Below are 13,976 nucleotides of genomic sequence, written 5' to 3' on the forward strand. Positions count from 1 at the left end.
GGTTGGTTGTGTCCAATCGTACCGTGGTCAATCGGGACGCTCCCTATTTATGCCAGTCAATCAACTGGTCACGTGACCAAGTTGGCGATTCTCTGTACTAGAGGTTCTCTACTAATTACTCAACTATTGTGTAACCGTTGTGTCTCCTAAACGTACCCATTATTGAGGTCAGTACAGAGCTCGATTTTGCAGTTGGCCCCTTATAAATTCATAACATTAAAATGTTAGGCTCAATACTGCACCCGCGTCGAATGTTCATTCAAATAATTTATTCGATATTTATTTCATCTTTTTTTCCAAAAATCGCTCTATATGGACCTATAAACGTTTATCTTGATTACAAATATTGCAATTATGAAGCCATTCTTTCTGTATTTTGGCCACAATTTCTTTTCTACCTTTGCCTAATTCTCGGCTCTCCGCCAGATGTCTCTAGTATGACTCCTGCAGCCCTTAATACTTCGCGTTTTTGCCAACATAGGTAAGGCTGCGTTCGGAAACGTCACTCGAATACTCTCCCTCTTTTTTTATCTCACTCTTGTATCTCGCTCACTCAAACGCAACATACACTTAGGTGACGTTTCCGAACGCAGCTTAATATAGGATTCGTTTAACAATTAACTAGGTTTTTCCCTATCTTAATTATATTTTATTCACGTATTTTTTCTTTATATTCTTTATATTCTGCTTCCAAAATTTAATTATTTAACACAAATTCACTTGTTATACATTATTGTTTTGAATATACGGTAGAATTGCAAGAAACGCAGTTAAGATGAATAAAATTTTACTATATATAATTACTTTTTGCAGATGACAATGGGGTCGAAAATTTGGATATGGAAAAACATACCTGGTATTCCAGGTCGATGCAACGACGTACTTTATATGCGACCAAAGTTACTACCCACACCTAATCTTCTGGTATTCTTTGGTGGTGATGTCCAGGTACATCCACAATCAGTCTGTAAATAATAAATTTTAATTTATGTTTGTATTATGTACGTATATAATTATGTTCAATTATTTGTTTGCTTGTTTCCTAAATGTAACACTGTTTATTATTTATTGTCATTCCATAATAAATCTATTATATTATATAAAAACTGCTATAATAGTTATATATAAACTATACGAAGCTTTGTATTATGAAATAATATTAACTTATCCTGTAGTAAGATTGATATCTGAGAAATTGCTGGTATATATTTTATTTATATGATCTTGAAATTGTGACAGGACACACAAGAAAATATGGAAAAGCATCCAGACAGTAAAGGATATTTGAAATGGAGTTTGGAAAATACAGCATCTATTCTTTCTGAACAGTTTCCTAGTAGTCATATATTTGTTATTCGTCCAGCCAGGTAAAGAAATAATTATCATGCTATATACAAAAGCAATATTATTTCTTTAAATCATACAAATATATTACTAGTGTTTCAATAATGAAATGATTAATGAAAGACATTGAAAAGGAGGAAGACTAATAAGACCAATTTTTGGGCCATGAATGTTGCACTTTCTTAAGAACTAAATAAACTATTTTTATTGTATTTATATGTGTGTTTGTACATCTGTAGTCTGGTTTATATTGTGTACTTGACATGCCTACTAAATAGTAACCTTCTGTTAAATAATCTTAATATTGACAATGCATATGACGACGCATTCAATCAATATGATATGTCTTCTTGATGAATATTATACCAACTTAATATACTGTTGTTTATATACATTGTCGATATTAAGATTATTTAAAAGAAAGTTACTATTTAATACATGTATCAAGTACACAATGTAAACCAAGCCTGTGTATGTGTGTGCGTGCATGCATGTATGCATGTCTCTATGAGAACTATCATGACAGCAGAGTTTTATAAAACTTATTTTGTTAATAACTTTTTAACAAACAATGAACGACGGCTAAAACCTTTTGAATGTTACTCAGGATGATGACCTTGACAACATATGTAAAGATCATCGTCCTCGCGGAAGGTGGTCCGTTTTTATCAATATCAATATTTATATTTTTTTTATATATAGGATATATTTTATATATAATTTTATAATAGAATATTGTTTTTATACATATATTTAATGCAATAAAAGTTTATATAGTTCTATATAAATAGTTTATTTAGTTCTAAGGTTCTTGTAAAGAAGCAAATATTACTATCGCCCATTCTATGACCCTCATTACTCAAACTTTGAAGGCGCGTAACGCCTAGTTTCTCCCAATGTAAAAAAGTTTTTATAAGGTGTTTCGGAAAGCTCTCAACCTCAACTATACGAATATTTCATCAAGAAAGTGTGACATTCATGGCCCAAAAATTGATCTTATTGGCTCTCCTCCTTTATAATCCTCCTTTATCTCCTTTATACAGGATGTCATGATGATCCTTGGTGAGAATGTAGAACAGATTGAGGTAAGCAAGAAAGTCCTGTGCCGTTTTGCGATATTCGCAATAATAGTCGAGATATTAATTAAAAAAGATTGGTGAATGATCACGCGCAATATGGTAGATGAGCTGCAGAGGCACCGTCTGCCGTTGTATACTTATACATTAATTCAAACTGAATAAAAAAGTCCTTTACCGTTTTGTAAATTACCATATAGATTTTTAGATATTAATTAAAGAAAATTTGTACATTATAGTATACAATCATATATGTAACAATTTTCTTTAATATTTAAAAATCTATGTAATTTGCAAAATGATAGAGGACTTTTTGGTTTAGTTTGATTTAATATATAAATATACAGGGTGTAACAAAAGTATCAGTACCTATAAATAAATTTCCAGGATCGCATTTTCCGAGAAAATCATTCAAACAAAAGTTGCATAGTTTTGACCTAGCGATTTGGTGACCTTGTCTTTGACCTCGAGGTCATTTTTCGAGGTTATTTCAAGGTCAACTTTTTTTTTTTAAATGGAAAAACGCGAAGTTTATCATTGCACTTCAACGTTCTTACTTGTATTGGAAGTAATGTACGATAAAGCTATTTTCACTGTTGAAGTTTAGGATTGTCTATGAACTGTACAGAGTTGATAAAATGATAAACTTTTTTCTCACTTGAGAATTTTTTATTCCAGAATCGGAAAGAGCGGCAAAATTTACATTCAGATATGTATTTGACCCATGGGTCCAAGGGACCCCTCAAGATCATTTCAAGCTCACATTATTTGAGCATAGTAATGAATCACGAAGCAGGTGACTTGGTGAGAAACATTTTAGACAAAAGATTTAAGGTTTTGACCAAGCGATTAGATGGTGACCTTGTCTTTGACCTCGAGGTCATTTTTCGAGGTCAACTTTTCTTTTTAATGGAAACCCCTATTTTTTATTCCAGAATCGGGAAGAGCGGGAAATTTTACATTCAGATATGATTGATGTGAATAATAAAAGCTGAATAATAAACTTTGGGTTTGAAACGAGAAAGGAGGAGGGTCCCTAAGACTTCTCAGGATGTGTCAAAGATCGAAGTCAAGGTCACCAACGAATACCCCGTTCGAAACCCTACAACTTTCGTCCAAAACATTTATCTCGAACGTTAAAAAAAAAGTTGACCTTGAAATGACCTCGAAAAATGACCTCGAGGTCAAAGACAAGGTCACCATCGAATCGCTAGGTTAAAACTATGCAACTTTTGTCTGAATGATTTTCTCGGAAAATGCGATCCTGGAAATTTATTTAGGGGTACTGATACTTTTATTACACCCTGTATAACGGCTCCATTGCAACTCATCTACTATATTGCGTGTGATCATTCATCAATCTTTTTTAATATCTCGACTATTATTGCGAATATCGCAAAACGGCACGGGACTTTCTTGTTCACCTCAATCCGTTCTACATTCTCATCAAGGGTCATCATGGAGGTTCGGGCACCCTGTGCCTATATCCTCTTGATGTGAATGCGTATTTCATATACTTTATATATATAATAATTTCACATCTATTTCAGAATGTCAATAACTAGGAATGCAGTATTCAGTTGCTTTGATAATTTTGTACCAGGAGATAAATATGGTACACCCTCATTTTGCTTGATGCACAAAGCTTTAAAGCATTTAAGAGAATTACTGTTGTGTTGCTTAGAACATGTCAAAACACTAAGAACGAGAGAGGTATGCACTCATTTATACAATAAATGTATGTATCTGTCATTTTTTTATAATAAATTAGATCTTTTAATATAATTATATATTTGTAATACACATCTGTAATACTTAAAAAACAGTATATATCAAATATGGTATATGTTTTTATATTTTTAGGATATCGACGACTACAATATTGAGATGACAAACTTAAGTTTGATGGGCTTCAGTAAAGGTTGTGCAGTTCTAAATCAATTTCTTTACGAATTTCATTATTATCAGGAACATCGAAATAAAGATACCGACGTAAATAGTTTAATGAAACTTATCAAGGATATGTGGTGGTTGGATGCTGGACACAATGGCCCTAAAAATACGTGGATTACAGACCAAAATATACTTCGTTCTTTTGTTAAATTAAGTGAGATCAACTAACAGATAAATACGTTGAAATAATAACACTGACATTATTACATTTCGTTGCGAGACATCTTATATTTTCTTTAGGAATAAACACACATATACACGTCACACCATATCAAGTGCGAGACACTCATCGGCCTTGGATCCGCGAGGAAGAAAATTGCTTCAGCGAGAGTTTGCGAAGCATGGGAATACCTGTACAACGAGTCCTACATTTCGGGGAAAAAACGCGAAGTTTATCATCGCACTTCAACGTTCTTACTTGTATTGGAAGTAATGTACGATAAAGCTATTTTCACTGTTGAAGTTTAGAATTGTCTATGAACTGTACAGAGTTGATAAAATGATAAACTTTTTTCTCACTTGAGAATCAAGATAATGTTTAAAATATACAAATTATAATTTTATGATTGAACAAATGATTTCGTAAAATACATTTAACCGTTGCAAACTCGCATTACGTCGCAACGCACATATAATTACTGCGTCCTTTGTTTTGTTATCTTAATCTAGTCACAAATTGCAAAAAATTAAACATAAGTCGCATATAATACATTATTTACATTATAATTGTTTTCTGTACAATTTTCGTAATTATTATTTTATTATGATATGTATATTTTTCTAAATAATTATTAATTTGAATCAATAATCAAAATTAATTTCATTTAACAATCCAAAACAATAATAAAAATGTAAAGTTTCTGTTCTTATATTCGCGAAATTTTCACATAATTTTAATATATCGTTTTTCCTAATAACGTATTATATAACAAGATCTGTTTATGCATATTACAAATAAATCAAACTAAGGGAAAATAAAAAAAGAATATATTTTATAATAAATAAGTATACATAGAAAAAAAATGGTAATAGGGAATACCTAAATAATGTAAAATCTAATGCATAATACTAACAAATTAATATTACTAAGAAAAAAAAGCTGCTTTTATATGCATACATTATTACATTATTTTCCGAGGTATATTCTTTAAAAGTAAACTCTGAGGTTTACTCTCAAAGAATTCTGTATATTAGTCTCAAATATGTGCTAAAAAAAAATGAAACACCTTCTCATATCCAATATTTTGTCACTTATAGCTATCTACAATGCATATATTATATAAGTGTATTTTCTTATGATAAGAAGAAAATATGAAGTTACTTTGCTAGACAAATTGATAATATATTATCGCTTATATTTAATTGTGCCAATCCTATTGCAATATATAAATCCACAATAATTGGAACATAAAAAAGAAATAACAGTACTTTTCCTCTGATGTAAGTGTGACACCCATATTTCTCTTGTTAACATCTTGTTGGACATTTCAGTCCTTGGAAAATTATGCCTGAATCTGTAATAAATTTATTAATATAGAAAATAACACTATTGAATAAATTTCTTATGTATCTCTCTACTTAATTAAGCTGTATTTAAAATATTACCACTGAGTTTATGTAATACTGGCACTTCAGCCCACTCATCAGAACCATCGCAACAATCGCAAAATCCATCATTGACTTTGTACGATGGTATTTTCACTGTAATTTTACACATAGATTTTATACGAAGCACTCATGCACAAAGTATCTATATTCAGTAAGAAAGCTATTTTTGCAACTGTCGTAAAAATTTGTGAATCTGATTGGAATATACTCTTAATCTTCGCTGAATCTAAGAGCGTATACCAGTCATGGATTTTACAACAATTGCAAAGCAACCGATGCTTTGTATTCCAAATTTCATGTAACTTTCTACAATAACAAATGCAAGATATAGTGATTATACCTGCTGACTGTTTGGAACTCTTCTCGCAATAGAAGAAACCATTGTTGCATGCGTTGGTGCCCGGCTCGTCGCTGCCATCCGCTGGGCAGTCGCAATAATCGTCATTAATTCTTGTAAAATCAATTTCCGTCTTCTCTGCGAAACACACAAATTTGCCATTGGCATTGGGCAGGTATTTGCCGACGTCTTGGTCTCGTGAACCGCGCAATGACACAGTGCGACCGTTCTTTTCGCGTATGAGCTTTGAATGCTGCGGCTGCTGCCACTTGGAAGTATCTTTGTTGCCGACGATCACGCGATGAGAGTCCTTCAGTGAGCCGACGATCAACTTGCCCACGTTGGTATTCTGTGAATTCAACTCTGTGAAGTACAATAGCTGATGCATCACAAATATCACGGCGGCTACAAGAACGCACACCAACGTGTACTTCAGACGCTTTCGTTGAAGCCGCCGTTTCCAAGACACCTCAGTTCTCATATCTGCTGTTGATTAGCTAACCGCGATCGTTCACTACAATAACGAAGACAATTCTTCTTTGAATGTGCAGTTTTTTCTTGCGTCGATGTATATCCAATAAGAGTCAATCATAGCGCAAACATTTACAGAGTACTGTATTCACATATAATTAACGTCGAATGTACAGTTTGAACTAGTATAATCTTCATTTTCTTTCTTCCAATTTTCTATTTAAACGCGACACAACACGCCATTCTTCTGTTCTCCTTTTCAGCTAGATTGATATTTGTCTTCTTACTAGCCAAAAAAGTGAGATTCTCTGTGCTAAATATATGTTTTATTGTAAAACTATTCTATTCTCCTGTCATGTTATATTATTAGATAGGAAGATTGCTTAATCTTGCCTGAAAATTCGTGCCAGAAAGATTAGTTCCTCAAGTGTATTTTCATTACGTGAAATTTAACAGGTTTGTTCACATCATACTGTACGTATATGTATGTACTATGCATCAGCTGTAAACAATTGCACAAACATCACCTATTCAGACAATGATTTCAGTATACGTATCACATTGTTTTAATTGTAAATGAAGTATTTATTGTAACGGTGAACTTCGACGTGTGTTTACCACAGATAGACGGGACTTCTAATTTTGTATCGACACAAAGCTGTAATCGCGTCGTTCAATTGTGCGGAAACGCGAGATATCTTGATGATGCACACACGACATACACCGGACATAAACTTTCTTCTTTAATATTTTGGCTAGAAACACCCGAACTTTGTGCCAATTGCCAGTATTATCCCGGTAAATTCGTCTCTCATCGCATACATATCTGCACTTTATATTCCAAGCAGGGTAGTACGTCTCCTTCGGGTACGATGCTATTTTTATCACCTGTCACGAATTCGCAGCTGCACTCTTTTACATGTGAGCAATGAAACAGATACATATTCGAGAGCTTAGGAGAGAACAGGAGAAACTAGGAGAAACCGAATTGCAAGAAAGTGCAGCTAAAACGAGGAACGTTATTTGCACCATAGTTCACAGAGCAGAAAGAGAGCACGTGGTGCCATTATTGATAATTGTGACATAACCTATTACCGATTGCGCGAGTAAAATATAAATACGAAATATTTTTTTCCTTATGTCTAGATTTTTATCAAATACAGAATTAGCCAGGCTGTTGACAAAAATGGGAAGCCGAGAAACTCCATTGGCATTTGAAATATTCGCCGAATGCCAAATCACAAAGGCCAGAGCCGGTAGAATGATACTTGTTCATCATCACGTAAACACACCGGTATTTATGCCGGTGGGAACACAGGTTCACAAAATATCTCTCATATAATTTAAAATAATCAAGATAATCGATACGTCAATTTCATCACAGCTAATGTGCATTTTTCAGGGAACGTTAAAAGGATTGCTGCCTCAGCAATTGGAGCAATTGGATTGCCAAATCATTCTTGGCAACACCTATCATCTCGGAAATAGACCAGTAAGAATCGAAATCGCACTGTAATAAAAGAAAAACCACTTCTGCAATGCCAAATATAAAAAAAAATATATTAAGGTCAAATGGAAAACAATATCAATTGATTTAAATGAGAAAGTCTTATCCAGAACTCCAACTTTGGATGTACATTAGTAAAATTGTACAAGCTGTTTCTATTATATTACAGTAGATTGTGCTTTTGATATAGGGTGCAGACATTCTATGTAAAGCTGGTGGACTGCACAAGTTTATGAATTGGAAAAGAGCTCTGTTAACAGATTCGGGTGGTTTCCAAATGGTCTCATTGTTACAACTGGCTGAAATAACAGAGGAAGGGGTCAAGTTCAAGTCTCCATACAATGGTACTATATACAATTGGATACATATTTTCCAGATAGCACAAAACATCCCAGAATCATTCAAAATATTATCAGGATATCCAGAAGATACTTTATGATCCGCAGAGTACATCCAAGATGACTTCTAGATGTTCTATGCTATCTGGATTTTAACTTCACTCACACATAACTTATATATACCCAGATAGGAAAATGTGTTCATTCTGAGCTCATAGTGTATTCATATATCTTTAAGACATGAGGACAATAGATACTGATGCGGGCTCATATGTGCCTCAGAATGCAGACATATTATGATGTCACAAAAATATCTTATTTAATAATAATAATAATCAACATCATATCGAGAACTTGCAACATAATTTGTACATCATTTGTGTGCATCTAGTGCTCATGTCATGAGATTACGTAATGATCTTTAAAAAAGTATCAAATTGAAGTCATAGTATAAAATCACATTGTGATGAAACATGATTATCACGCATTTCTATCTGAGTATAACGTACGTTGTATGTTTTACAGAATCAGAATGTATGCTGACACCTGAACATTCAATTCACATTCAAAATGCAATTGGTGCTGACATAATCATGCAGCTTGATGACGTTGTTAAAAGTACTATAACTGGGCTGAGAGTAGAAGAGGCGATGCACAGGTATAACCATTATTTTAATAATTATTTTGTTTTTACAACTAGTACTTCTGTATTACTTAAAAAAAAGAGATAGTTTTTGAGGCATTTTACAAACACGCTCAAGAGCGATCTATTCTTTCATATAAATATCTTTTTAAATTGTTAAAGAAAGAACTCTTAAGATAAAAGTCATCAAATAAAAAGGGCAAAATATAAGTTCAGGCACAGAAGTAATAGTGCAATAAAACCAAATATTGGTGAACGTTTTTCACAGTGTGATAAAAAATTTAATTTAATCAATACAAGAGATTAAATAACATCAAATGTTTCGGTCCATTCGTGGACCCTTCTCAGTGGTAAATAAAAAATGCCATACAAAAGTCAAAATACGAAGTTGCAAAATAACAAAACGTCGGTCAAAAACGTTCGCCTAACAGCAACTGGAGGATACTAAACTAATTCTTAATACATTTAGAACTTCAATCCGAGGTTAAAACCACTTGAGATGACATGTGGAAATGAGACAAGCACAATCATCACAATATTCACAAGTACACTTTGTAGGATGCTGCGGTCGAAATGGGCCGAAATGTTTGGTGTTTAATCTCTTGATTAAATTAAATTTTTTATCACACTTTTTGGAGAATGTTCACCAATTATTTGATTTTATTGCTCTATTACTTCTGTGAATTCATATTTTTCCCTTTTTATTTGAAAATGGCATGCAAGGGTTCTTGGCATGAGTTTTTTCGCTTTATTAATCCAGGGTTTCGTAGCACTGGGACCAGGAGTTTTAACGTTGAGTTTAATTAAAATGTTGCCTGATAAATCACTTTAGGACAACGCGTTGGTTAGATCGCTGTCTGGCGGCACACAAGCGACCAATGGAGCAAAGCATATTTCCAATTGTGCAAGGCGGTCTCGATCCGAAATTGCGATCCGAGAGCGCACGTCAAGTAATTCAACGGGAAGTGAACGGTTATGCTGTAGGAGGCTTAAGGTGAACTTTCAGATTATTCAGCAATTTTAATAACACGCAAGTTGGAACAGAAAAAAATTTATATAGAACATAAACATCCTTACATGTAGCATATGTAATTCGCATTACACAGTGACAATCGTTCTTAACGATTTGCAGTGGTGGCGAGAGCAAAGACGACTTTTGGAGAATGGTGCATCTGTCGACGGACATACTTCCCAAAAATAAACCGCGTTATCTCATGGGCGTCGGATTCGCCGTTGATTTGGTTGTGTGCTGCGCGCTAGGAATCGATATGTACGATTGCGTATTTCCGACAAGGACAGCCGTGAGTACCTTATAGAGTGGGCACTCTGAAAGATATGTAAGAATATAAAAATACAAAATTTAAAAATACATAAGTTTAAAATATTACGATATAATATATTCTCAGAGGTTTGGCTGCGCGTTGACGAGAACGGGGCAACTTAATTTGAAGAAGGCACAATACAGCAAGGACTTGAGGCCGATAGACGAATCATGCGAGTGCAGCACTTGCAAAACTCATACGCGCGCGTATCTGCATCAAATCGCTACTATTGAAACTGTATCTTGTCACTTATTAACCGTTCACAACATAGCATTCCAAATGCGGCTTATGCGGGATATCAGAGAGAGCATAAAAGAACGGAGATTTCCTAAATTTATACAGGATTACATGTTGACAGCGTATCCTAATAAGGACTACCCAACGTGGATAGTTAATGCTTTAGAGGCTGTCAATGTTATTTTGTTGTGAAGTTAGAACTTGTACTGCGCGCAATTATTGTGTTATTCTGGACCAAAGCATATATTCTTCTGGACTTTTCGTTTTTATAATTGAGCTATGTACAGAGATGCTGTATCTTAATGCACTTTCATATTTATTTTTTTAAATTACTTTGGAACATTACACAATAGTGTAAACAATTGTAACCACATGTATATAGTTAAACCTAAATTTCAGTGTTATTCATCTTGTTATTAGGAGTACACAATAATCGTGAATTAGATAGCGGGATGAAATTTGCATACCTCTAAATTAGGCACATGTTACAAATGCGAGCATTGGTTTCAATCACATGAAATCGTCGGAATCATATCCACTGGTTTCTGTATTTGAAGTCATATTAGACGTATTAAATAAAGAATTGTAACTTCTGAAAAGAGAAAAGAATTATTGGTTAATAAAAGAACATCAAAGGGAAAAAAGATAAAAAGAAGAAATGATTTACTACTTCATTTCAGCTTCTTCCTGACGTCGCTTTTCCTCGACTTTTTCTTTTTCTTTCTGTTCCCTCAGAAGTTTCTTTTTATCTTCTCGTTCAAGTCTATCTCTCTGTTCTCTTTCAGCTCTGAAGTCCACTTGTTCTGTGCGTTTTGTTTTAATGAGACGATTCACGATAACATTGATTCTCTTGGCAACATGAATTTTACGAACATCCTTGTCTTTGTGAAAACCGACTTGGCCAACTCCCATACCTTGTGTTTTCTTCAAATTCGACCACATTGTGTATACTACATCAATGTCGTTCATTTTGTTCCCATCAATGCTATTTGCCTTCACCAGCTGTGCAGCATCCTCTAGCACTGTGCTAGGAATGTCATCTATTGTCTGACCCTGTAATTTTAAGAAACAAGATTGACACATTTCATATGATCTTCTTATTTGTTAAGACACAAAGTTAGATCTCCAATTGACAATTGGACTCACGTGTCGCAATCGAAGATACACATGAGCTGACGAATATTTGTCAACATGAAACCATACGTCCTCTGGCCAACCCCACCTGATAAGGTCTTCGTCTGCAACAAAAACAAGCAAAATTCACTCAATCATATGTAGCAAAAGCTGCGAGCAATTTTATATATTATGTAATTTTACACTATTTTACTTACTCTCGTACTTGTCAATTCCCATGAACAACGTGACCGATGGCTGTACCACTGCAATTCAAGATTAGCATTCATTATTCTAACCTCAAAATACAACAAAACGATATCATTAATTGCTCAGAGAAACATAAGAATTCCTCGCATTGGAGATAAAAAGTATCGTTTGAAAGACCATGAAGGTACCTTCACTTGTAAAATAGTAAACCATTATTGATGATAATTCAAATTACAACACGTGCTGGAAGAATAGCTATCAAAAAAATATTTTGGTTATGTCGTTATATGGTACCCCTACTAGAGAACCTCTAGTCTCTCTCTCTTTCTCTCTCTTCGGCTGCCAGCTTAAGGGTGGAGTCCCATGGAGCGTATCGTGCGTATCGCGGATTGCACGTATCGAACATTTCACCAATCGCAGACGTTCCGCTGTTTTTGATACATGGAGTTTCATTCCCATGGTCCCATGGAGCGGAATGCGCGTAAGCATATTAAGCGGATAGCCAATCACGAGACGATTTCTTTATTTCTTTCTCCTAAACAGTTTTATGATTGGCGAACTGCCAATAACTCTTACAATAATTCCGCTCCGTGGGACCATAGGAACAAACTCTCGCGTACTGAAACAGGGAATAGTCTGACACTGGATCGTAGTAAAGAGCAAGCGAAAAAATATTCTATATGTATAATTAAAATGAATTTTATTGAATTTATTAATTTATTCAGTATAATTAAATAAAATTTTACAATTTTCTTAACAGGTACAGGATAAAATCGGAAACGATATTGCTATTGTTACGTTCCGGCGGGTTGCGGCCACGCTGTCGTGAAGAATAGCGCTCGAACCCTAGCACAGGATCAGATCGCAATTTTTCGGCCTAAACGAATCGTGTGATTCTACCCGGAGATCCGTATGATCAAGGATAATCGTGATGGATTTCGCGCAAGACGCGTAGTATAACCACCGTAGGGTAACCTTACGGTCGGACAGTCGCAGGCTTTAATCGTAGTTTCGCGCGTATAGAAATAATGTAGATAATGACTTACCAGTGATCGTCCACCGTGCGGTTGCTCTCTGTACTCCTGGATGGCGCTCTCGTGGCTTACGTGGATCGGCACCTTCTGGACCTCTAGGTGCTGCCGACTCTGGGGAACCTCGTTCTGGATCGCGCGGCAGCGAGTTCGAATATTCGAATCACTTGTAATTGACCGTTGTGGTAATTAGGGAGGAACACCGCACGTCGCGGTTTCGCTTAGGCGTAGGAGGAAATGTGCCGTGTAAGGATGTTCGAATGGGACGGAGTAGAAATAGAATTATTATAGTATATATATATATATATATATATATATATATATATATATATGTATTGTATAATTTTATATATATAATATGCTCACAAAGATATTTTAAGGCGATGCTGAAGTGGATGACGAACTCGCTAAGCATCGATAACGTAGAGGCGATAGTCAAAAAGTAGAAAACGTTATCATTATTTAGCGACGTTATCGATTTCATGTATACAGAGTGTCCAAAAAGTACCGGAATGCTAAGAAAACTCGGCGGGGGAGCATTTTAGAGAAAAATGTTTCCAATAAAAGTTGTAAGGCTTAAAAAGTCGCATTTAATGACAGTAATTATTTGACCTAAGATGACGTCGCCAAGATCAGGACAAGGTCAACTTTGCTTTTTTAAATAGAAATACATATTTTTTATCAGCATCCAATATTAGTAAGTTATTAGATAAATATTTATAAATATTTATTTTGAATTACTTTTTTAAAATGTTACATATATATATATATATATACACATATATA

At 34.5% G+C, this 13,976-nt stretch overlaps 5 protein-coding genes across 10 annotated transcripts; 3 read left to right on the forward strand and 2 right to left on the reverse strand.

Annotated features, from left to right (window-relative positions):
• LOC116850306 (UPF0565 protein C2orf69 homolog) lies at positions 1-4,936 on the forward strand. 4 transcript variants are annotated; one of them, XM_032828427.1, is made up of 6 exons: positions 1-167; positions 814-948; positions 1,240-1,367; positions 3,971-4,133; positions 4,284-4,527; positions 4,614-4,816. In XM_032828427.1, exons 2-6 carry the CDS (start codon positions 814-816, stop codon positions 4,814-4,816), a joined length of 873 nt encoding a protein of 290 aa, XP_032684318.1. In that variant the 5' UTR covers positions 1-167. The 4 variants fall into 4 exon arrangements, with proteins under 4 accessions (XP_032684318.1, XP_032684319.1, XP_032684320.1 ...); XM_032828428.1 differs by lacking the exon at positions 1-167 and adding an exon at positions 427-481; XM_032828429.1 differs by lacking the exon at positions 1-167 and adding an exon at positions 480-625 and having other exon boundaries at positions 4,614-4,936.
• On the forward strand, positions 1,374-3,702 carry LOC116850310. 2 transcript variants are annotated; one of them, XM_032828434.1, is made up of 3 exons: positions 1,374-2,429; positions 3,099-3,224; positions 3,356-3,702. In XM_032828434.1, exons 1-3 carry the CDS (start codon positions 2,394-2,396, stop codon positions 3,413-3,415), a joined length of 222 nt encoding a protein of 73 aa, XP_032684325.1. In that variant the 5' UTR covers positions 1,374-2,393; the 3' UTR covers positions 3,416-3,702. The 2 variants fall into 2 exon arrangements, with proteins under 2 accessions (XP_032684325.1, XP_032684324.1); XM_032828433.1 differs by having other exon boundaries at positions 3,099-3,702.
• LOC116850309 lies at positions 4,582-6,837 on the reverse strand. The gene is made up of 3 exons (XM_032828432.1): positions 6,322-6,837; positions 5,979-6,074; positions 4,582-5,887 (listed from the first exon to the last, which is right to left on the reverse strand). Exons 1-3 carry the CDS (start codon positions 6,797-6,799, stop codon positions 5,841-5,843), a joined length of 621 nt encoding a protein of 206 aa, XP_032684323.1. The 5' UTR covers positions 6,800-6,837; the 3' UTR covers positions 4,582-5,840.
• Positions 6,838-7,895: 1,058 nt separating this feature from the next.
• LOC116850304 (queuine tRNA-ribosyltransferase catalytic subunit) lies at positions 7,896-11,310 on the forward strand. Its single transcript, XM_032828425.1, has 7 exons — positions 7,896-8,107; positions 8,192-8,281; positions 8,487-8,640; positions 9,160-9,292; positions 10,110-10,271; positions 10,410-10,578; positions 10,684-11,310. Exons 1-7 carry the CDS (start codon positions 7,928-7,930, stop codon positions 11,026-11,028), a joined length of 1,233 nt encoding a protein of 410 aa, XP_032684316.1. The 5' UTR covers positions 7,896-7,927; the 3' UTR covers positions 11,029-11,310.
• On the reverse strand, positions 10,278-12,582 carry LOC116850307 (coiled-coil domain-containing protein 25). 2 transcript variants are annotated; one of them, XR_004379308.1, is made up of 6 exons: positions 12,348-12,582; positions 12,168-12,215; positions 11,983-12,074; positions 11,504-11,889; positions 11,304-11,428; positions 10,278-10,603 (listed from the first exon to the last, which is right to left on the reverse strand). XR_004379308.1 is itself a non-coding variant. In XM_032828431.1 (6 exons), exons 1-5 carry the CDS (start codon positions 12,370-12,372, stop codon positions 11,347-11,349), a joined length of 630 nt encoding a protein of 209 aa, XP_032684322.1. In that variant the 5' UTR covers positions 12,373-12,579; the 3' UTR covers positions 10,313-10,603; positions 11,304-11,346. The 2 variants fall into 2 exon arrangements, 1 of the variants encoding a protein (XP_032684322.1); XM_032828431.1 differs by having other exon boundaries at positions 10,313-10,603; positions 11,507-11,889; positions 12,348-12,579.
• Between the last annotated feature and the right edge of the window lie 1,394 nt (positions 12,583-13,976).

Source organism: Odontomachus brunneus, unplaced genomic scaffold, assembly GCF_010583005.1.
Source record: "Odontomachus brunneus isolate Ranch 3 - 2012 unplaced genomic scaffold, Obru_v1 Obru_scaffold_142, whole genome shotgun sequence".
Taxonomy (NCBI): Eukaryota; Metazoa; Arthropoda; class Insecta; order Hymenoptera; family Formicidae; genus Odontomachus; species Odontomachus brunneus.

What these genes read in the sequence shown, in the direction of transcription:
- LOC116850309 (XM_032828432.1), bottom strand. Translation starts at nt 6,799, where the DNA reads ATGAGAACTGAGGTGTCTTGGAAACGGCGGCTTCAACGAAAGCGTCTG. An exon ending in GAGTTCCAAACAGTCAGCAG is followed by an intron (nt 6,075 to 6,321) that starts GTATAATCACTA and finishes GTAAAATTACAG; the next exon opens with TGAAAATACCATCGTACAAA. An exon ending in AGTATTACATAAACTCAGTG is followed by an intron (nt 5,888 to 5,978) that starts GTAATATTTTAA and finishes AATTTATTACAG; the next exon opens with ATTCAGGCATAATTTTCCAA.
- LOC116850304 (XM_032828425.1), top strand. Translation starts at nt 7,928, where the DNA reads ATGTCTAGATTTTTATCAAATACAGAATTAGCCAGGCTGTTGACAAAA. An exon ending in TTATGCCGGTGGGAACACAG is followed by an intron (nt 8,108 to 8,191) that starts GTTCACAAAATA and finishes TGCATTTTTCAG; the next exon opens with GGAACGTTAAAAGGATTGCT. An exon ending in ATCATCTCGGAAATAGACCA is followed by an intron (nt 8,282 to 8,486) that starts GTAAGAATCGAA and finishes CTTTTGATATAG; the next exon opens with GGTGCAGACATTCTATGTAA.
- LOC116850310 (XM_032828433.1), top strand. Translation starts at nt 2,394, where the DNA reads ATGATGATCCTTGGTGAGAATGTAGAACAGATTGAG. An exon ending in AGAATGTAGAACAGATTGAG is followed by an intron (nt 2,430 to 3,098) that starts GTAAGCAAGAAA and finishes TTTTTATTCCAG; the next exon opens with AATCGGAAAGAGCGGCAAAA.
- LOC116850306 (XM_032828427.1), top strand. Translation starts at nt 814, where the DNA reads ATGACAATGGGGTCGAAAATTTGGATATGGAAAAACATACCTGGTATT. An exon ending in AAACACTAAGAACGAGAGAG is followed by an intron (nt 4,134 to 4,283) that starts GTATGCACTCAT and finishes TTATATTTTTAG; the next exon opens with GATATCGACGACTACAATAT. An exon ending in TCGTTCTTTTGTTAAATTAA is followed by an intron (nt 4,528 to 4,613) that starts GTGAGATCAACT and finishes TATTTTCTTTAG; the next exon opens with GAATAAACACACATATACAC.
- LOC116850307 (XM_032828431.1), bottom strand. Translation starts at nt 12,372, where the DNA reads ATGGTTTACTATTTTACAAGTGAAG. An exon ending in TTACTATTTTACAAGTGAAG is followed by an intron (nt 12,216 to 12,347) that starts GTACCTTCATGG and finishes CTTGAATTGCAG; the next exon opens with TGGTACAGCCATCGGTCACG. An exon ending in TGTATCTTCGATTGCGACAC is followed by an intron (nt 11,890 to 11,982) that starts GTGAGTCCAATT and finishes TTAAAATTACAG; the next exon opens with GGTCAGACAATAGATGACAT.